The sequence below is a fragment of the Scyliorhinus torazame genome, chromosome 2 (genome assembly GCF_047496885.1).
Source record: "Scyliorhinus torazame isolate Kashiwa2021f chromosome 2, sScyTor2.1, whole genome shotgun sequence".
NCBI lineage: Eukaryota > Metazoa > Chordata > Chondrichthyes > Carcharhiniformes > Scyliorhinidae > Scyliorhinus > Scyliorhinus torazame.
In genome coordinates, this window is record NC_092708.1 from 61,188,428 (window position 1) to 61,211,804 (window position 23,377).

The window sequence follows — 23,377 nt, forward strand, 5'->3', positions numbered from 1 at the left end:
TGAGAAAGTAATACCAGCGATTAGCACCAATCCCACCTCCCAGAAACTCCTGCCATGTGTGCGGTCAAAGATATGGTTCGATGATAGCAAGAACCCAGAGAACCCATGATCAGTAACATAGAGTTTCTTAGGTGGAAAGTAATACTCGTGATCTCTCAAGAAGAAGGGGTAAGACAGTCAGAACTCCATTATATGGGGAGAAAATGAATGATTGTGCAGAGGCCAACTCCTCGTTCAGACTAGTTAAGCAACAAAGACACTCCAGGACAGGGGAACTAATACTAGAGGCGACACCAAGATGACCCACCCAATGACCGAAAAAGTGGTGACAAGGAGACGAGCACAATGTTTGTCCATCCCTCACGAACCACATTCGAGTAACAACTGCCAGCAGTGGTGGAGTAGTAAACATCAATATTCCAAAGTGATGCATGCAAGCCTGTGTTTGAAGTACTTACTTTCCCCAAGCTCAACACATATGTTAAATACATTAGATAAAGAAAAACACTTCTGCTCATGTCATGCCTTTCAAGTTCTCATGTGCTTTGTGGCTAATGAAGTACATTTGATATGTACCCACTGTTGCAATGACATGACAGCCAATTTGCACACAGCAAGGTCTGACAAATAACAATAAAATAAATGTTTGCTGAAACAGTCTTTGCTATAAATGTTGACCAGGACGCCTCGCTCTCTCTGAATAGTGGTGTGGAGGGGGAACCTTCACAACTTCGACACCTGAACAGTAAACTGGCAGAGGGGAACAACTGACCATGGCAGAAGTTGATTGATTTTCGATCCGTTGATATCGATGAAACAAATTGCTGCGGGTTTTATACTGTGCCGGAATCTGCTCCAGCAATTGACCGGCCAGATTTAAAAATTAACCACCGTTTTCTGAAGCCACTTGAGAGGGCAGTTGGAGTCAGTTTTAACATCTCATCAATCATGCATTTGAAGACTCTATGGAAAAATGTACGGTTAGTATATTGACTTAGAGTTTGAAAAAAGAAAAGCAAACTCAGGACTGCCAATAAAAGCATTGGAGAAAGCTGCGGTGACTGGAACATTATAACAGAGGCACATTATAAACAAGAAAAAGGAGGCTAAACAGTGAAATAGCACATCTGTTTATTAAAAATTCCTTTCCATATTATAATATAACATGCTTGTACTGCAAAAATGAAATGTAGGTAATGATTTGACCTCAAGCAACAACCAAACTTCTGAGGAATAATTTAGAAAATGATAAACAGGAAGAGTATCTACATTTTCCAATGATATTGAAGCTCAAACGTTCAAACAGAACATCATGATAATAACCCTTAAGTATAGTGGGAGTCCCTGCAAATTAAGGTTAGATCTTTGTGGAGTACTTTTGTTCACACTGTGCCACCCACTGGAATAAATGAGATCACTTACAGTACTAGTATTATTGCCATTCTTAATAACATAATGGAATCAGTACTAATAACTTTTAATTGTGTGCAAGCACAATATTACAATGTTCTCCTTTAAATTTAATAACTCATTCAATTACGAATGTTACAGTGAAATAGCCATGCACTAGTGATAGTCATAGAATTTACACTACAGTAGGAGGCAATTCGGCTCATCGAGTCTACACTGGCCCTTGGAAAGAGCACCCTACTTAAGCCCATGTCTCCACACTATCTACATAACACAGGAACACCACCTAATATTTTGGACACTAAGGTGCAATTTAACATGGACAATCGACCTAACCTGCACATCTTTGGACTGTGGGAAGAAACCGGAGCACCTGGCGGAAACCCACGCAGAAACGGGGAGAACGTGCAAACTCCGCACAGTCAGTGACCCAAGCCAAGAATCGAACCTGGGACTCTGGAGCTGTGAGGCAGCAGTGCTAACCACTGTGGCAGCCGTGCCGCCCATAGAAGAGTACTTAATAACTTTTACTTTTCACATGAGTAACACCGCAGATTTGCAGGCCAAAATAACAGCATCAAGGTATGTCTTAACATGTACTTAAAATAATTTTATCTTATAGGTCTTTTAATTTCACCACAAAACATGATTAGAGGCTTCCTCCATGACCACAACAACTTTTGTAGATACGTTCCCAGTTAAAATAATTGTGAAGAATTATTAGGAACCTTCTTGGTTCCATTCCTTGCTTATCCTGGCTATTCCGTTCTTGACTTTGCTTCCAAATCCACACTGCTGGAGGATCATCTGTGGCTGGAGATTATAATTTTTATGGGTGATTTTGTTTCATACCATTGAGCTTTTCTGGAATATATAAAGATTAAACCCACATTCCCATTGTGGTGAATGTATAGTACTAGTAATTCACCAGTGTATTAGTATCATGTTCTGCCATTGTGTTACAGCTATGTTATGTTGTTGACCTTGTGAGCCCCACCTATGGGCCATTGTGTGGCTTCACCCACAGGGGGATATGTGAGGCATGTACGGGCTCCACCCATGGCTCCTCCCCTTGAAAGGAAGTATAAAGAGCAGTTGACCTGCAGGCGGTTCACAGTATTGTACCAGTCGCAGGCAGACACTCTTCTAAGCTGATTAAAACCACGGTTTACTTTTCCTCGTGTCTTTGAGTGAATTGATGGTCATATCAATTTAATCAGCTTAAACACAACTATGGAATCAGCCCTCAAACCTGACAGATTGGAACTCGATCCGCAAGCTGCGGAGGTGAAATAAATTTTTTTGCACTGGCTTCGATGCTTCAAGGCCTATCTTGCTGCCTCTTCCACGCTTTCTGTCACCGATGAACAGAAGCTGAGCCTCCTCCATGCACGGGTGAGCCATCGCATTTCTGTTCAGCTCGACGAGGCCTCCTCCTATTCAGATGCCCTCACGATGCTCGAGCGCCTATACGTACGGCCCGTGAACGAGGTCTACGCGCGACACATCTTCACCACTCGCCGCCAGCGCCCTGGGGAGTCGCTAGATGACTACCTACGTGACCTCAAAGCCCTCACACGCAACTGTAATTACCAGGCCGTTACGGCACATGGAACTCGCCGTCCGAGACGTCTACGTGGCGGGAGCCCGGTCGAATTATGTGAGACAGCACCTACTCGAAAAGGGGCCCCAGGATCTGGACGACACGGTAAAGTTAGCCACCTCTCTGGAGGTTGCGTTTCAGAGCCTGACTGCGTTCCCGGTTGACCACACGACCCACTCGTGGGCCCCCGACCAAAGAGTACCCCAGGCCTGTGCCGCGCGGCCGCCCGCCCATCATGGGGGGCTACCCTGCTATTTTTGCGGCCAGTCTCAACACCCCCGACAGCACTGCCCAGCCCGCAATGCAAACTGCAGCAGCTGCGGGAGAAAAGGACATTCCGCCAAAGTCTGTCTGGCCAGGTCTAAGAACTCTAACTCACAGACCCGATCCTCAGACTCACAGGCCCGCAGACCCCACAGGGTGGCAGCGCGTCTGCCGACTCTGCCCCCTGCAGATGCCTCAGCCTTGTGCTATCAGTGGGGGCAGCCATCTTCCAGCCCTCACAGCACGTGCGACTCACATGGGCTGCCATCTTGGTCACCCTCCCCCACTGCGTGCGATCCATGGGGGCCGCCACCTTGGACGATATCTTTCTCTCCGCCCGCCACGCTCGACCACCAGAGGCCGACATCTTGGTCGCCATCTGCTACGCCACTCAACGCGTATGATCAACATGGACAGTCATTGCGGGGCCGCCTCAGCACCTCCGATCACGCCGCCGGCTACCCACAGCTCAGCGCGGTCACCCTGGACCAGTCGTGACCCAAGCACCTCCGGTGCTCCATGATGGCCGTCCGGGTTAACGGGCACGAGACGCCTTGCCTCTTAGACTCCGGGAGCACAGAGAGCTTCATTCACCCGGATATGATAAGGCGCTGATCGCTCCCAATTTTCCCGGCGCAACAATCCATCTCCCTCGCCTCTGGGTCGCACTCAATGCAAATGCAAGGGTGCACTACTGCAACCCTAACAATACAGGGCGCTGAGTACGCTAACTTTAAATTATATGTGCTCCCAGACCTCTGCGCCCCTCTCCAATGTAACCTCAGAAGCCTAACCCTGAAGTTTGAGGGGCCCCTGCCCCCACTCACCATATGCAGCTTTGCGACCCGAAAAGTCGATCCCCCCCTTTCTTCGCAAACCTCACCGCCGACTGCAAGCTAGTCGCCACCAGAAGCAGGCGGTATAGCATGCAGGACAGGACGTTCATTAGGTCCGAGGTCCAGCGTCTCTTGCGGGAGGGAGTCATCGAGGCCAGCAATAGCCCCTGGAGAGCTCAGGTGGTGGTCGTCAAGACCGGTGAAAAGTTCCGGATGGTGGTTGATTACAGCCAAACCATTAACCGGTATCCTCAACTCAATGCGTACTCCCTTCCCCGGATTGCAGACATGATTAACCAGATCGCACACTACCGGGTGTTCTCCACAGTGGATCTGAAGTTTGCATACCACCAGCTCCCAATCCGCCCAGAGGACCGCCACTACACGGCGTTTGAGGCAGACGGCCACCTTTTCCATTTCCTCCGGGTCCCCTTTGGCGTCACGAATGGGGTTTCGGTGTTCCAAAGAGCAATGGACCGAATGGTGGACCAGTACGGTCTGCGGGCCACATTTCCGTACTTGGACAATGTCACCATCTGCAGCCATGATCAGCAGGACCACGACGCTAACCTCCACCGATTTCTCCATACCGCCCAAACCCTCAATCTCACCTACAACAAGAAGAAATGCGTTTTCCGCACAACCAGACTAGCCATCCTCGACTATGTCGTGGAGAACGGGGTCCTCGGGCCCGACCCTGACTGTATGCCCTGACTGTACGCCCCCTCCTACAACTCCCTCTCCCTCACTGTCACAAGGCCCTGAAGAGGTGCCTCGGGTTCTTTTTGTATTACGCCCAGTGGGTCCCCCAGTATGCGGACAAAGCCCACCCACTAATCAAGGCCACCATCATTCCACTGGCAACTGAGGCCCGCCAGGCCTTCAACTGCATCAAGGCGGACATCGCCAAAGCCGCGATGCGCGCGGTGGATGAGTCCGTTCCCTTCCAGGTGAAGAGCGACGCATCAGAGGTCACTCTCGTCGCCATCCTCAACCAAGCAGGCAGGCCGGTACCGTTCTTTTCATGCACCCTCACCTCCTCTGAAATTCGACACTCCTCGGTCGAAAAAGAAGCCCAAGCCATCGTGGAAGCCGGGCGGCACTTGAGGCACTACCTCGCTAGTAGGAGGTTTACCCTCATCACCGACCAACGATCTGTAGCCTTCATGTTTGATAATACGCAGCGGGGCAAAATCAAGAACGATAAGACCTTGAGGTGGAGGATCGAACTCTCCACGTATAACTACGATATAGTATATCGTCCAGGGAAGCTCAACGAGCCCTGTCCTGCGGCACATGCGCCAGCGCGCAAGATGACCGACTACGGGCTATCCACGATGACCTCTGCCACCCGGGGGTCACCCGGCTCGTCCATTATATCAAGGCCCGCAACCTGCCCTACTCCACCGAGGAGGTCAGAGCTATGACCAGGGACTGCCAAATCTGTGCGGAGTGTAAACTGCACTTCTATCGACTGGAAAAGGCCCACCTGGTAAAGGCATCCCGTCCCTTTGAACGCCTCAGTATCGATTTCAAAGGGCCCCTCCCCTCCAATAACCGCCGTACATATTTCCTCAACATCATAGATGAGTTCTCCTGCTTGCCATTTGCAATCCCCTGCCCCGATATGACCACGTCCACTGTCATTAGAGCCCTGCATAGTGTCTTCATCCTGTTTGGTTTCCCCAGTTATGTCCACAGCAACCGGGGGCGCGTCGTTCATGAGCGACGAACTGCGTCAGTACCTGCTCAGTAAGGGCATTGCCTCGAGCAGGACTACCAGTTATAACCCCTGGGGAAACGGGTAGGTGGAGAGGGAGAACGCGACGGTGCGGAAGACCGTCCTACTGACCCTGCGATCCAGGAATCTCCTGGTTTCTCACAGGCAGGAGGTCCTCCCCGATGCGCTCCACTCTATCAGGTCCCTCCTTTGCACGGCCACAAACGAGACTCCTCATGACCACTTGTTTGTTTTCCCTAGTGGAGCTACCTCAGGGGCCTCGCTTCCGTCCGGCTCAGGACACCGGGACCAGTCCTCCTCAGAAAACACGTCAGGAACCAACCCTCTGGTAGAGAGGGTCCAGCTCCTACACTCCATTCCCCAGAATGCTTATGTCGAACATCCCGCTGGCCAACAAGATACCGTCTCCCTCCGGGACCTGGCGCCCGCAGGTTCCACCACCACCACCACCACCACAGCAGCCCCCCCACTATATCCCGCCGAACCGACCATGTCCAGCCCCCCCGTCCTATATGGCTCCCGCGTTCCCTCCTGCCCACCACACTGGTCCACAGGAATGAAGCTCCAGAAAAGACGCTCCCGGAGTCCACGCCTGTGCCCGCATCGGCCCCACTTCCGCTGCAAGCACGGATGAGCCCGACACCCGGACCAGAAGCAACAACAGTGCTTCGGCGATCGCAGCGCACAATGCATGTGCCGGACCGGCTGAATTTATGAGCCCGTCACCCCCGCCAGACTTCATTTTTTTTAACAGGGGGTGAATGTGGTGAATGACTAGTACTAGTCATTCACCAGTGTATTAGTATCATGTTCTGCCATTGTGTTACAGCTATGTTATGTTGTTGACCTTGTGGGCACCACCTATGGGCCATTGTGTGGCTTCACCCACAGGGGGATATGTTGGGGCATATACGGGCTTTGCCCATGGCTCCTCCCCTTGAAAGGAAGTATAAAGAGCAGTTGACCTGCAGGCGGTTCACAATATTATACCAGTCGCAGGCAGGCACTGTTCTAAGCTGATTAAAACCACGGTTTACTTCTACTCGTGTCTTTGAGTGAATTGATGGTCACATCACCCATTATTCTGTAAAATGGGCTCCAACTTTAGATGTGATGTGAAACAAAGAGTGGGAATTTGTGATACCCACACACCCATAGCCATAATCACCCCTCCGGTAAAGTGTTTTGCGGTGACAACTAAGGATGGGCAGTAAATGCTGGCACAGCCTGCGACCCCCACGTCTGATGAACGATTACAATAAAAGGTGATAGCTAGTGTCTGCTGCTTCTGCTCTGTTCCTGTAGTTAACGGCCATCTTGTCTTGCAAGAGAGAGTGTAGAAGTCAGTGACTGAGCAATGTGTTTGAGTAATGTGCATGCCATAGTTGAATAGCTTTAACATAGAACATACAGTGCAGAAGGAAGTCATTCGGCCCATCGAGTCTGCACTGACCCACTTAAGTCCTGACTTCCACCCTATCCCCGTAACCCAATAACGCCATCTAACCTTTTTTGGACACAAGGGGCAATTTACCATGGCCAATCCACCTAACCTGCACATCTTTGGACTGTGGGAGGAAACCGGATCATCCAGAGGAAACCCACACAGCCACGGGGAGAACGTGCAGACTCCGCACTGACAGTGACCCAGTGGGGAATCAAACCTGGGACCCTGGCGTTGTGAAGCCACAGTGCTATCCACTTGTGCTACTGTGCTGCCCGTGTAGTATGTGTTAAGTATGTGGAAGCAGTGAAAGATGGATGTGAGTTAAGAAGGATTGGCGGTTATGTAATGATAAGGTTGAGTATGTGAATATTTGGCATGCATCTTGATTGTTTGATTGCTTGATGATGGGTGAATGATAAGCCTCTGGTGCACTGAGCAGTGTCAGAGGTTGGTGGCTATGGTGAGCAGAATATATCATTTGAAGTGACTTTGCCTACCTGTGTGAGATCATTGAACTTCTTATGGCACTGCTAACAGGTTCTTGGGGTCTGACCACCTGCTCCCATTCCCTTCTCTGGATGTGCCTTGCGGATCTCCTGCAGCAACATCGCATCTCTCCTTCCCACCACCTGAACTAATCATTCCATGCCTTTGGCACACTGGGCTAAAGAGCTGGCTTTTAAAGCAGACCAAGGCAGGCCAGCAGCACAGTTCAATTCCTGTACCAGCCTCCCCAAACAGGCACCGGAATGTGGCGACTCGGGGCTTTTCACAGTAACTTCATTTGAAGCCTACTTGTGACAATAAGCGATTTTCATTTTCTCACATCAAAAACCATGGAGTCCTCTCTCTTTCCTGTTCCCTGAAATGCAGCATTTTCGGCGGTTTTGCTTCTCTCCAAGTCTTTCACAGGCAGTCTGAAGCAATTTCTCAACAATAAGTGCAGCCCTTTGAGTGGAAAATGTTGACGTTAAGGGCAGTGTAAGCTGGCTCAAACCCACTATTTAGCCTTGTATGCTGACAAGCCCCTGGTTGAGTGTGAAGCATTCAGCAGTGTGTTACCTGCTGGGGGCTTTGTGCTGAAATCATTGGGTTGGGGAGGCAAAATTATGTACGGCCTGCCTCCGTCGGACAGGTCATGGATGATCATGCACCACACAACCTGTACCTACCTAAAAACAGGCCTTGACAAATTAGTCTCCACTAGGTCTTCTGATTGAGGATTTTGTCACAAATTCATTCACAGCCATTTCTCAAACCTCTTGGTTCACAATATTCAAACCAAAAAAAGGACACAAGCAATGTAAGTGGCCATTGAAAGTTAGTTGCCTGGACTTCAAGGACAAAATAATCATGGTTTGAAAGTGGCTTCAGGGTTGTCGTTTGGACACACCAAATTTGCAGGGATGTTGCATTTAAACAACTTAGATTAACGGGGTGTATCATCTGCATACGAATTACACCATGATTCTATCACTAAAACTTTACAAGCCATTTAAGTCAGGTTTCATCCATCATTCAGAGAAACCAGGGGCACGATTTAATGGTCGCGCTGCACTGAGAGCGCAACAAAGCTGTTAGATTGCGGGAGAGGCCAAAATCGGGAACCACACCGGGCGCCGAACGGTTCGCGATCTAACCAGCCCGCTCCCGTCAGCGAAATCAGGATCCCGCCATGGCGTGGCGACAAACCAATAATCACCACTTAAGGCCATTCTCCATACTATTAATGGGAATGGCCTGATCTAAAAGCCTCCTGTGATCTAACTGCATCCCAGCAAATGGTCACGTGAGCGCCAATTGGTACACATTTTAAAAATGTGAAGCTAACGGAATGGCTGCTAAGGAGATCTGAGGAGGTGAGGGGCCATCGTCACTCTCAGTCAATGAGCCCTATGACACTGGGGTTGCTGCTCGGTGCCCGTGGGTGTTGGGAGAGCCCCTGTTGGGGACAGCCTCAGTTGGGGAGGGCTGTCATCGGTGGGGGGCTGCCCCTGGGATGGGGGGGGGGGAGTAGATGTCTCAGTGTTCACTGGTCTGCCATGCCACCCCCTCAGTTGCATGCACCCATTACGGGGGCTACATCAGGCCCTGCCTGTCTGTCCCACCAACTATCCATAACAGCCACTGACCATGAAGGCCTCTGGCTGATTGCTCTTGCTAATAGGAAACTGGCAATCATAGTTAAGTGAGCACTCCCAAGTGATTATTGCATCGCATCCCAAGCAGACCCTGATGCTTGGACACTGCGACTGAGCACTGCAGGAAGCAACACCACGGATACAACATCCAGCATCTGAGCACCCAGGGGCTGAGCCCCAGCACCAGGAACATCTCCCCGACCAGAGGGTGTGTGTGTGCACCAATGAGATAACCAGCAGTGGGGGTGTGGGGGATTAGGGGTGCAATGGGGGGGATGGGGAGTATGAGGAAGGAAGGGGCGATAGGGAGTATGAAGGGGCAGCACTGCTGGACATATGTGGGCCAGGGCACGATATGATGCTGGTGGGGGCAGTGCCAAGGCCAAGCTCATGGGGGAATAGGCGCAGAGTGGTGGGCTGAGCCAATGCCAGGGGCCTGGTACCAGCTCACCCGTGTGGCCTGGTGGAGGTTGTTCATCTTCTTACGGCACTGGGTGCCGGTCCCCATGGAGGCACTACCCGAGCTGATGGTCACTGCCACTTCCTCCCAGACGGCACTGACTGCCCTGTGGCTGACTCTCTCCTACGATCCCCTCTGGGGAACAGGGCATCCCACCTGGTCTCGACCGCATCAATCAACCTGGCCATGTCAGCATCCGCGAATCATGGGACTGGTCTCAGCTGCAAGCTGAGTGGGGTTGGCTGTGCAGGTTCAGTTTAAGTGCTACTCCTACTTGTTAGCGGGCAGCTGGTGGGCACCTTTTGCGGTGTGAAGCCCGTGGGGCCTCGTTAAAAGGACCAATTAATGTTTAATACCGCTGACAACCTCGCCGGCCAAGTGTCGAGAAGCCCATAGGAATTCCCGCTCACTACCACACTTAGAAACGGTTCCATTAAATCGCACGCCTGGGACAGGATTCTCCGAGCCTCCACGCTGAAATCACGACCGGCACGGGGACGAAAAATGGGCGTTGATGCTGAAATCCGCCGCGGCACTGGTCCCTGGAGAATCGCCCCGAATCTCGCATGTGCGGTCTACGCAGCGCAGGTAGGGGGCCATTGCCAGATGCCCCCGCAGCGATTCTCTGAGGACAACTGGCCGAGTTCCCGGCGGCATGGTTCTAACCACGTTTTGCCTGTCGTAAACAACCGGTGGCGGCTGAGGATTCAGTCCTGGTGAGGGGCAGGGGATCCTTTGCCGGGGGGGGACTTCACAGACGGCCAAGCAAGTGATTGGGCGGCACCGGTCCACGGGCGCCACAGGCCGCCACCGTTCGCATGTGCGGACTCCCGACAGGAAGTGCAGGGTCCCATATCTGCTGCCAGAGTTGTGAGGAGCACTCCGGGGCCCTGCTAGCTCCCTGTAAATTGGAGAATCATTCTGGACTTTCCAAAGGAAAGACTAGAGTGAAAGACCCGCGTTTTGATGCTGGAGTGGGGACATAGCCCCATTATTGGAGAATCCCGCCCCAGATGTTTATGTATAAAACTAAGTGATGCCTGTATATTTATTTTGAAACATAGCCTTCTATTTGATCAGAGCTCCCATCAGAACATGTAGTGAACTGAACGTTTTTAAGACACAGTAATCTTTTAGGTAACCTTCCTTGATAATGAAATGAATTTTGATTATATATTATTCAAAAAATCCAGCAGCTTCTATCGATATGTCAGGAATAAACGAATGACTAGGGTAAGAGGACAGTAGTGGGAATTTGTGCTTGGAGTCCGAGGAGATGGGAGAGGTGCTAAATGAATATTTTTCATCAGTATTCACACAGGAAAAAGACAATGTTGTCGAGGAGAATACTGAGGTTCAGGCTACTAGACTAGAAGGGCTTAAGGTTCATAAGGAGGAGGTGTTAGCAATTCTGGAAAGTGTGAAAATAGATAAGTCCCCTGGGCCGGATGGATTTATCCTAGGATTCTCTGGGAAGCTAGGGAGGAGATTGCTGAGCCTTTGGCTTTGATCTTTAAGTCATCTTTGTCTACAGGAATAGTGCCAGAAGACTGGAGGATAGCAAATGTTGTCCCCTTGTTCAAGAAGGGGAGTAGAGACAACCCCGGTAACTATAGACCAGTGAGCCTTACTTCTGTTGCGGGCAAAATCTTGGAAAGGTTTATAAGAGATAGGGGGCGAGATTCTCTGACCCCCCACCGGGTCGGAGAATCGCCGGGGGCTGGGGTGAATCCCGCCCCCGCCAGTTGCCGAAGACTCCGGCACCGGATATTCGGCGGGGGCGGGAATCGCGGCGCGCCGGTTGGCGGGCCCCCCCGCTCGATTCTCTGGCCCGGATGGGCCGAAGTCCCGCCGCTAAAATGCCTGTCCCGCCGGCGTAAATTAAACCACCTACCTTACTGGCGGGACAAGGTGGCGCGGGTGGGCTCCGGGGTCCTGGGGGGGGCGCGGTGCGATCTGGCCCTAGGGGGTGCCCCCACGGTGGCCTGGCCCGCGATCGGGGCCCACCGATCCGCGGCGGGCCTGTGCCGTGGCGGCAATCTTTCCCTTCCGCCTCCACCACGGTCTCCACCATGGCGGAGGCAGAAGAGACTCCCTCCAATGCGCATGCGCGGGAATGCCGTCAGCGGCCGCTGATGCTCCCGCACATGCACCGCCCGGAGATGTCATTTCCGCGCCAGCTGGCGGGACACCAGAGACCTTTTCCGCCAGCTGGCGGGGCGGAAATTCGTCCGGCGCCGACCTAGCCCCTTAATGTTGGGGCTCGGCCCCCAAAGATGCGGAGGATTCCGCACCTTTGGGGCAGCGCGATGCCCGTCTGATTTGCGCCGTTTTGGGCGCCAGTCGGCGGACATCGCGCCGTTTCCGGAGAATTTCTCCCAGGATGTATAATCATCTGGAAAGGAGTAATTTGATTAGAGATAGTCAACACGGTTTTGTGAAGGGTAGGTCGTGCCTCAAAAGCCTTATTGAGTTCTTTGAGAAGGTGACCAAACAGGTGGATGAGGGTAAAGCAGTTGATGTGGTGTATATGGATTTCAGTAAAGCATTTGATAAGGTTCTACGCGGTCGGTTGCTGCAGAAAATACGGAGGCATGGGATTCTGGGTGATTTAGCAGTTTGGATCAGAAATTGGCTAGCTGGAAGAAGACAAAGGGTGGTGGTTGATGGGAAATGTTCAGACTGGAGTCCAGTTACGAGTGGTGTACCACAAAGATCTGTTTTGGGGCCACTGCTGTTTGTCATTTTTATAAATGACCTGGAGGAGGGCACAGAAGGATGGGTGAGTAAATTTGCAGATGACACTAAAGTCGGTGGAGTTGTGGACAGTGCGGACGGATGTTACAAGTTACAGAGGGACATAGATACGCTGCAGCCCTGGGCTGAGAGGTGGCAAATGGAGTTTAATGCAGAAAAGTGTGAGGTGATTCATTTTGGAAGGAATAACAGGAAGACAGAGTACTGGGCTAATGGTAAGATTCTTGGCAGTGTGGATGAGCAGAGAGATCTCAGTGTCCATGTACATAGATCCCTGAAAGTTGCCACCCAGGTTGAGAGGGTTGTTAAGAAGGCGTATGTTGTGTTGGCTTTTATTGATAGAGGGATTGAGTTTTGGAGCCATGAGGTCATGTTGCAGCTGTACAAAACTCTGGTGCGGCCGCATTTGGAGTATTGCGTGCAATTCTGGTCGTCGCATTATAGGAAGGATGTGGAAGCATTGGAAAGGGTGCAGAGGAGATTTACCAGAATGTTGCCTGGTATGAAGGGAAGATCTTATGAGGAAAAGCTGAGGGACTTGAGGCTGTTTTTGTTGGAGAGAAGAAGGTTAAGAGGTAACTTAATTGAGGCATACAAGATGATCAGAAGATTGGATAGGGTGGACAGTGAGAGCCTTCTTCCTTGGATGGTGATGTCTAGCATGAGGGGACACAGCTTTAAATTGAGGGTAGATAGATATAAGACAGGTGTCAGAGGTAGGTTCCTTACTCAGAGAGTAATAAGGGCGTGGAATGCCCTGCCTGCAACAGTGGTGGACTCGCCAACACTAAGGGCATTCAAATGGTCATTGGATAGACATATGGACGATAAGGGAATAGTGTAGATGGGCTTTGGAGTGGTTTCACAGGTCGGCGCAACATTGAGGGCTGAAGGGCCTGTACTGCCCTTCTATGTTCTATGTTCTTTCGCCATCGGTCATAATATTCATGTGATTGTAATGCTGAAATATAACTGGTAAATTTACTTTCTAATAGCTAGTTGAGAAATATTATTAAGTGACTTTTTCCAAAGAGATAATTTTGTGTATGACTTTCAGCTCCAATGTATTTTGATTTGACATTGAAAGAAATAATTTGGATTGATATAGCAACACTCACATTCTCAGGATATCTCAAGCCAATTTCCAAACTGATTATTTTTTTATTGGATTAACCCAAATTTGAGGAGGTATATTTGAATTAATTTGAATATATTTTCAAACTGTGTTGTGGTTAAATCTCTCATGAAGAAATCTACCTAAGGTACTGTAGCTACATGTTGCTATTAAAAAATGTTTTTTAATTAACTGCGAGCTACAGCGTAATTACAAAAATCAGCCAACTGAAATATAACCCACAGCTAATTAGTCAGAACTAAACAAATGTCTTTATTAATTGATCGATTCTACGTTATCTATGTAGTCTGCAAGCGATATTTGTCCACAAAGGTTATAATTCTGTACATGACTGATTGCTAAATAAAACATAGAAAATTTCTATCAGCTGTCTAGACAGTGTCAAAGTCTGTTATCAGCCGCTGAGTGCAATAAGCAATCTTTCAGATGAAAGTCAGCTTTTCGAACTCTGTCAACATCAATCTGGAAATGTTCACTTTCCATTCGAGAAAAAAAGTCCCCAAAATGTTATTCTTAGCTCCACCATGTTCCAGACCCCATAACCTGGCTAAGAGGTTGAGAAAGTAAATGACTCCCACGGCACTGCCAGTGTTGCTTGTTAGCTGGCCGCACGTTATCTATGACGTTCCAGTGGTGACTTTCTGATAGACACTCCCTTTGAGAGAGACCTCCTTCTGCACACAACTACCTGGGAAGTCATTCCTGTCCAATATCAAAACAGAAAGCAGAAGAATATTGTGTGAAATTGTTAGGTGTTCATCCAATAAATGCAATGGTCATTTCGAAACAGTCATTGCAAATCATAGGTGGAAAAGCAAATCATGTTCCAGTTGAGCCTCCTGCAATAGATCTTTCAAGTAGGAGCAGTTTTCAAAACTAGCCAGGCATTTTTATTTCATTCAGTGTGTAATTAGAAAATGTGAAGTTTGGAAATGTCAACAGTATTTCTGTTATTGCTTTTTGTTTGTTGGGAGCACTATGGCTGTTTGCTGAAATCACTCTCATTAAATACATGACAAAAGCAAAGAGAGGGAGGTCTTGTGGCGCAATGGGTAGCGTTCCTGCCTCTGAGCTAGAAGCTCCGGGTTCGAGAGCCATCCTAGGACTTGATGGCCAAGGATGGGTGGTGGATGGGTGGTCAACAGGTTGAGTATCAACCTGCAAAATGCTCCCTGCATGCCAATGGCAGGTCGTAAGAGCGGGACAGCCAAGCTTGATGCAGAGTGAAAACCTTCAGGCTATAAGCCTCTGGCAACAGGCTAGTGACCTGTTCCAGGAAATAAACTCACCTGGGGAACAGATGAAAATCTGCCTTGCATTACTAAGTGTGGAAAGACAAACCAACAACAGAAGCAAGGAGAAATTGCACACAAGGCTGTACTAAAATGCAGCTGTTAAGTATAAAATACAAAGGAATGTCATGTTCTACTTCATAATTTGTGTTTACAGGATCTTTAAAATGTTGGACACTTCAAGTTAGAAGCATACTTCACATTGAAGGAATGGCTTACCTTGATATAGATCAACTTCTCACACTTATTAAAGGGCAGTAATTTTAAAATGCCGAAAGTATTCCATTGAATTGATTAAGAACCAATGTGTTTCCAAGTTTGAGCCCTAATCTGCTTTCATTTCAGTGGAGGAAGCAGTAGAGGTGCTGTCACCTGCCTCAATATCCTTGGATGAGGGTGGTGAAAATTCATGGCTCCTACTTCTGAAATGTTCAGTCACGCCTGGAGAAAATATGCGTGAATTTACATTTATTGGGTCTATGTGATCAGATTATACAATAATGCTCCCCGTGTCTGCCAACACCCATTGCAAATCTCACCCAACCATAATGGGCGCACTTGAATGAGGTAACAAAAGGCTGTGCCACCTGCGGCATTGTGCACTCAGAAAGAACAGACAACATCAGAAAGTGAGAGAAATAAAACAGGCAACAAAAAGAATCAATCACATGAACTTTACATGGAAAGGTTTACCAAGTTGCTTTCCCATCAGTGCTGGATTAAAACAATATTGGAGGGGCTGGATGGTGTGAGATTGTAGTCATTGATTGTTAAATCTGTAGCAGGATCAAGAAGGATGAGAAGGAACTGCACACTGCAAAGGAAACAAGAGATAAAATTATTGTCTGTATTAGAAAGAAGCAGTTCATAAAAGGCTGAAATGGTGTGTAAAAAAAACCCAATTATTTATCATGGCGATGTGAGGACAAATTGGATGTGAATTCTGCAAATCCATTCACCTTTGATTGTCATAATAATCTTTGCCGTGCTTCAGTTTGAAGGCAGTAATGTATTAATCTATAGCAAAACTGTTGAGTGCCTATTCCTGTCCCAACACGCAGCCACGAACAACCTACGGGAATTTCAGGAAAACATGTTGTTTAATCCACCTGTGGTATTGCTGCGCAGAAGGCCTGCCGCCTAAATAAAGCAGCTCCACTCAATCCACACAGATAGATTCAATCCACATATATTACTGCACTGTGGGGACTCACCTCAAATACTGGCATTAGTATGTAGGTGCATGTTGGTGAAATAATGAGACAAAATAAATGCATATCAAAGTGTTCTTCAATCGAGCCATTTCGGAGAGCAGGGTTTGGGCTAAAATCTAGATGTGCTCAAATGTTGAAGTCAACAACTGAAATGCAGTGACATTTTCCAGCTGTGCTTACATAAAACAAACAAAAGGTAAATAGCATACAATGGCACCATTGTACAAACATTCTCTTTCAGTCACACCGTCACATACTTCTCAACAGTAATACAGCTTTGTTCTTAGTTGCTATTAGTGACCTGTCTCGTTTTTCTCTTGATGTGAAAAAAGCTACAAAAGGAAAACGTAACAGGAAATACATGGTTGGGAGTGAAAATTGGATGCTTTTGAGGGTTTACAAGGAAACAGTGGACAGTGCCAGTGAGCTGCACAAATTGTGAGAATAGTGTTGGGAAATTTTGTTATTGCACTTTAACCCAACTATTAAATTGCTTTACAAAGCTGCAAGCAAACCGTATCTACCTCTTTTTAATTATTCCTGTGAGATTATAGCAATGTGCTTGGGAGGGACTATATACCCCGCCCACGCTGTGTTTTCTGGCAGAGGAGGTGGCTTGCCATGGCCGCCGACACAGTCTTCTAATCCCGCCGATGTCTGTGGCATTTTACGTGGCTCGTCTGCCCTGCTGGGGAACCCACTGCCAGTGGCAAGGGTCAAAACATCTCCGTCTTGATGTTAGACTAATGCTTGTATTGTCATTTTACTTTTTTGAGGAAATATTAGTTTTATTTGTTGGAAATTCCACGAGAGTTAATGTTAATGGCGGCATTCCTGGTTCAACTACCAAGGTTAGCATATTAAAAGGGGGTGGCACTCAACCATTATACAGATTTTGTCTTGTCCAAATGCATGGGTTTTTGTTTTGCCAGCCCAATATCAGTCAGACCTCTCATAATATTCATTGGAGTTCCCTCCAATGTCGGCAAGCTTGTACAAAAACAGTCTTGTCTGCCAATGTTATGTATCTCTTTTAACTTCACATGTCCCAGCAACTCGTGGCCGCTGTGCTCAGAGCACGAACTTCAGACCCAGTGTTCATCATCCAATGTAAAAATAGAAATTGGACACTTCGGTGAAAGAATGTGTGTGAGAGCCAGACAGAAAGATTGAGAAGCATATAGAAGACGGAGGAGATAGCAAGGGAAAGGGATTTACGGAAAGAATAATTGAGAAAGGGAGAGAGAAAGAAAAGTCAGTTGCAAAGAAAGATACCAATCGCATGAGAAAACTATGTGAACTTTACAATGAAAAAGAGAAAATATAAGTGAAGAGTAAATTGAAATAGGAATCGAATTACAAAGTGACAACAAAGTAGACAATTCCAGGAATAGCGGCTGCAATGAGAAACCGCAGTGTATTAACTAATGTGTGTATATGTACACAAGGGCAGCAGGGTGGCACAGTGGTTAGCACTACTGCCTCACAGTGCCAGGGACTTTGGTTTGATTCCAGTCTTGGGTAACTGTGTGGAGTTTGCGCATTCTCCCCATGTCTGTGTGGGTTTCCTTCTGGTGCTCTGGCTTCCTCCCATAGTCCAAAGATGTACAGGTTAGGTGGATTGGCCATGATAAATTGCCCCTTAGCATCCAAGGATGTGCAGGTTAGGTTATGTGGATGTGCAGGTTAGGTTATGTGGATGTGCAGGTTAGGTTATGGGGATGTGCAGGTTAGGTTATGTGGATGTGCAGGTTAGGTTATGGTGATGTGGAAAGGAGACTCGATGGGTCGAATGGCTTCCTTCTGCACTGTAAGGATTCTATGATTTACAATTGATATGAGATTCAAGCTTCAGAATTTTAAAAATGCATACGTTATGTTGTGAAATATGTTAATATTTGGAATGTTTTTTTGTTTAGAATCCTCTTTTGGACAGATTGGGATTCTAGTTTCCCACGTATTGAGGCTGCGTCAATGAGTGGAGCAGGAAGAAAGGCCATCTACAAAGCTTTGGGGACTAGTGGATGGCTTAATGGATTAACAGTGGATTACCTTGAGAACCGAATTGTTTGGATTGATGCAATGTAAGGTTAATACTTTTTCTTTCTGAAAAATTGGAACAAAAGATGTGTGTCTTTTCTTTTTACGCATTATCATTGTTCGTCCCTCTTATCAATTGTCCTGGCTTTATTCTGAGAAACACATTTATTTCCTGTTACCTATCATCAATCAAAACTACAGCTTTACTTTTGGCTTATCTTGAGAAGTTACCATTGTAAAATGATTTGAACATTTTTAGATATGATAGAAATGAAAATCATCCAAGATGATCTTGGAGTCAATCTTTCTTTCATCAGTCCACAACAACAACCTTAATGTAAAAGAAAATGAGTGAATATTTTCTAATATAATCCCAAAGATAGAAAAATTGTCTTTTTTTTCCTGTCAGCTAGATGTTCCTTTCTGACTGGAGCAATCTTCCAGCCTGCAAACAGCGTGGATCACAATCAATGCCAAAACCTTAAGTCTAAGCCAGAGGTATTAGTAGAGGCGGGTACAATTGTGTCTTTTAAAAAGCATTTAGATAGTTACATGGGTAAGATGGGTATAGAGGGTTATGGGCCAAGTGCGGGCAACTGGGATTAGCTTAATGGTAAAAACTGGGCGGCATGGACTGGTTGGGCCGAAGGGCCTGTTTCCATGCTGTAAACTTCTATGATTCTATGATTCTATGATTCTAATGAGGATGTTTCCAAATCAAAACTCTCATCCACTCCTGGCCAGATCTCGTTGATGCCTGTCAGAGAAAGGCTAAAGGAGGACAAAACTGAGAAATTTCACTGAAGGTTGTGGTCAGATATTATGTTTGCCCTCACTAATTGCCCTGACCCAACCCCAATATCCTCCTCAATCAGTATTACTGGGGATATTTCCCAAGCCTCTTTGGAAGATTTTGCACATTCTGAGAGGGCTACATTCTAGGACTTAAGACGATCCCAGTAAAACAAGGAGCAGGTACTTAATTAATGCTGGATGATTCCTGAGAGGGCCTGACACCTTTTCAGATGATTTAGCAGCTGGAGAGGTAGATTGTTAGGTGCCAGAGAGGCCTTTTTCAGCTGATAAGGTGGTGCTCCATCTGTTTTATTTTGCCTCCATGATGTTGCCTGCCTCATATGTTCTCTATCCTTCTGATGCTGTAACCGTACACCCATGGCTTTACCACATAAGTCCTTGATTTTTATTTTACCATCTGTGTGACTGACCCTGCAAGAATTCTCCATAAGCTTCAACTCATTCATAATTGCTCAATATGTATGCTAATCCACCATTAGTCCAAACTCTTCCTCATCAAGATTTACTGACTCCCTTTACTTACAATGTGACAGCATCGTGATTTCAAAATTTGATGTAAGCAGGTTGGCAGGCATGTGGTCATCGACCCCTTAGATCCTTGTTTCAAGTCTTGCTAATATTGTCCTTTAACTAACCAGGGTGTGCACTGGAATGCCATCGGTTGACACACATTGACTTTTAATTTGTCCTACAGGGAGGCAAGGAAGCTTCTCCTTGTCACTTTTCTCACCTTATTGTTTCAAATTTAGAACCTGGCAGATGTTTGGTTACACAGCAATTTTGAAGAATACTTAAAGCTGAATTGGGAAGGTTGAAATTGAATATTCAAATGGATTTCAATGACCATGTTTAATTTGTGTGGAAAGCACTCACTTTCTTCGCAGTTTTCAACTGTACCTTAAACTTTACTCGCTCTGTCCCTTATCAAGTAGTCTGCACTGATAGCAGCATGTCTTCCTTGTTAAAGTATCATCTATTTAAAAATAAATTCTTTAATTTGTGCATTTAGAATATTAAGCATTTTCGTAATCAAAATGTATGACGCAAACTCAGTTCCTGCTTTTTTCTAAATTTTCTTTGCCTTTGTTCTTTTGTGTCTTATTTTTATTTTGATGCAGGTCTGATGGTATTTATTCAGCCTTATATGATGGCAGTGAATTGATTGAAGTCTTGCACAATCATGAATACCTTTCACATCCTTTCGCCGTAACATTGTACGGAGGTGATGTTTATTGGACCGACTGGAAGACTAACACCCTCCTGAAAGCCAACAAATGGACTGGCCATAATGTTACGGTGGTACAAAGAACTAGCGCACGACCATATGACCTACAGATTTACCACCAAACCAGGCAGCCTCAAGGTACGTTAGCTATTTCGCTTCTGCTACTGTCGACTTTGCAAAATGACAGAACAGCTTGTGAGATTAAATGAAATGAAAATCGCTTATTGTCACAAGTAGGCTTCAAATGAAGTTACTGTGAAAGAAGCAAACATGTGAGGAAATAAATCAGTAACATTTATAATTACTCCTACAGACGTCTGATAAACTGTGCTGCAAAATGATATGGCTAATTTTAACTCGCCTACAGTGCAGAAAATGTGTTGAGAAAATGTTAAATAGCTACAGCTTCATTGTGATTTCCCTAAGCACCACATTTATATTCGAACATTACCTCAGTCATACTGGTGTTTCCTGTGGCAGTTATGACTGTAAATGCCCTGGTATAGTTGGACCACAGAAGGCATCGCTGGAGCTCCCACAGTGAGTGAAAGATAGCACAACGTGCGTAACCAAAAGGAAAGGGAGGCTGAATAGCTGAGGTTCTGATGAAAAATAGCATCCAAGTATTTTCCCTTGTCTTAGATTTCGCACCCCAGTCATCGAGAATGGCATTGAAGGAGATGGTCATAAGCAGGGATTCAAACCAACTATGCCGACGTAAACATATGTTTGTTTCCTTTAAAATTAACGTAATTGTTATTGAATTAAACGTGCTGTGTAAAATATTCTACATCTAAGAAACTAAAAAAAAAGGTTTCGGTGGAAATATTGAGCTTGCAATCCAGAAAGATCTGTTAAAATATCGTGAGCGGGATTCTCCGCTCACCGGTGTTGTGTTGGGCACTCTGGATCCGTGGAACACATACAGGTCACCAACACTTGAAATAGTGCAACACTATTTTATTGAGTCATTAATAGTTTAACATACTCTCACTGTGGGTTAACACGATACTAGCTTTAACTAAAGACCTTTGCCTTGTCCTAACCAGTCGATGTACTCAGCACATGGAGAATGTCTGTGCTGCAGGCTGTGAGCTCTGTCCTACTAGGAAGCTGCAGCTCGAATGAGCGGGAACTCTGATGCCCCCTGTCTTTATAGTGCGTGTGCTCTAATTGGTGACTGGCTGCAGTGGTGTGTGTGTTGATTGGTCCCACTGTGTGTCCATCAGTGTGTGTGTCTGCACCATGCTATACTGGTGTAAATTATGACAACCGGCAGGGCGGGCTATACCGGTGCCAAGGAGTGGCGTGAACCAGTCCAGCGTCGGGCCGCACCTTTGGGGGTTCGGCCAGCGTCGGAGTGTTTGGCGCCATGCCAACCGGCGCTTAAGGGCCTCCGCCGGCTGGCGCGAGTTGGCACATGCGCGGGAGCGCCAGCGTGTTCCGGCACATGCGTCGAACTGCTGGGGTAATCCTAGCGCATGCGCAGGGGGTTTCTTCTTCGCACCAGCCATCGCGGAGGTTCACAGTGGCCGGCGCGGAGGGAAAGTGTGCCCCCACGGCACAGGCCCGCCGGCAGATCGGTGGGCCCCAATCATGGGCCAGGCCACCATGGGGGCCCCCCTTGGGGCCAGATCCCCCCAGAGGACTCCGCAGGCTGCCCGCAGAGCCATGTCCCGCAGGTAAGAACCTTGCGTAATTTACGCTGGTGGGACAGGCCGAAAACAGGTGGCGGCTCGGCCCATCGCGGGGCGGAGAATCCCTGGGGGGCCGCGCCGACCAGCACGGCGCGATTCCCGCCCCTGCCAAAATCCCAGCGCCGGAGAATTCGGCAGCCGGCATCGGGGCGGCAGGGTGCGATTCACGCTGCCTCCCCGGCGATTCTACGACCCGGCGGGGGGTCGGAGAATCCCACCCCGGATGTTTTGACTTGAAACCACGTCACTAAAATGCTGTATCATTAATAACATTGCACAGGACTCAGCTGGTCGCAATTGTAGCCAAATAGGATGGGAATCAATCTTGATTTTTAAGCCAGATATGTTTTCCCCAACTGTGCAATCTGCCTGTGATACCACTCATCTAAAGATTAGCCTGAAAACTGTCAAAAAAGATTTATTGTAAAAGTCAATAATAGCTGTTTCACTTTTGGTTTCTTGGGAGTTCAACACTGTGAATCATACAACCATTGAATTCTTACAGTGCAGAAGGAGGCCATTCAGCCCTCCGAAAGAGCACCCTATCTCTGCCTAATCTTTGGACACTTATTTGCAATTTAGCATGGCCAATCCACCTAACCTGCACACCTTTGGATATCTGAATGTCATGTGGGTAATGGTACCATGGAAAGTTCTCCCGAAAAAGATAAAATTGCCCCCCCCCCCCACCAATAGAAATAATGTACTTACTTTACCAATGACTCTGCAAGGTGGCATTTTACCTAAGTAAAAAAAAATGTATTGTTTCCTCAGCATTACACTTTTATCCCTTGTGACTATGCTTCTCAAGTGTTTTCCCACTGGGACCCTAATTTGGGGTTTTGAAGTTGCTGTGGCTCTTCAGTGGGAACTGTAAGATCAGAGGGTGGGGGAAGGGGGGGGGCACTTATGAGAGTTGGGAAAGGGGCAGATTTTTAATCTTCACATGTTTCAAAAACGATACCTTTCCTGGTGGATTTTGGGAGCAGAAATCAACCCTCAAGCATCAGGTCATTTAAGCCAGGCTCACCATTAAAGGGGCCTCGCAAGACATTCCATCAAGTTCTGCTGTAGAGCTCACGAGCACAGAATCCCGTGAGGCCATGAACTGCAGTTTGGAAACATTGCTTCATGATGCAGTATGATTGATGAAGTCCGTTATGAGTTAGTTTCATGCAACATAAAAGCTGTCAACTGTGCCGGGGAAAGACGAGCCAGCCACTGCAAACAAAATGGTGAACCAACCAGTGGCAATATTAGGGCTGCAGGGGAGGTCATTCCCATAAGAGGGCCCTTCCT

General features: G+C 47.5%; 1 protein-coding gene across 1 annotated transcript in view; it reads left to right on the forward strand.

Moving 5' to 3' along the window:
* The window catches only part of LOC140406643 (low-density lipoprotein receptor-related protein 1B-like), a 1,956,985-nt gene that overhangs the window by 1,779,063 nt on the left and 154,545 nt on the right, over positions 1-23,377 (forward strand). Inside the window, exons 26-27 of the mRNA XM_072494650.1 lie at positions 18,220-18,384; positions 20,275-20,519. Of these exons, the coding sequence (XP_072350751.1) occupies positions 18,220-18,384; positions 20,275-20,519 (410 nt within the window). The remainder of the gene's footprint in view (positions 1-18,219; positions 18,385-20,274; positions 20,520-23,377) is intronic.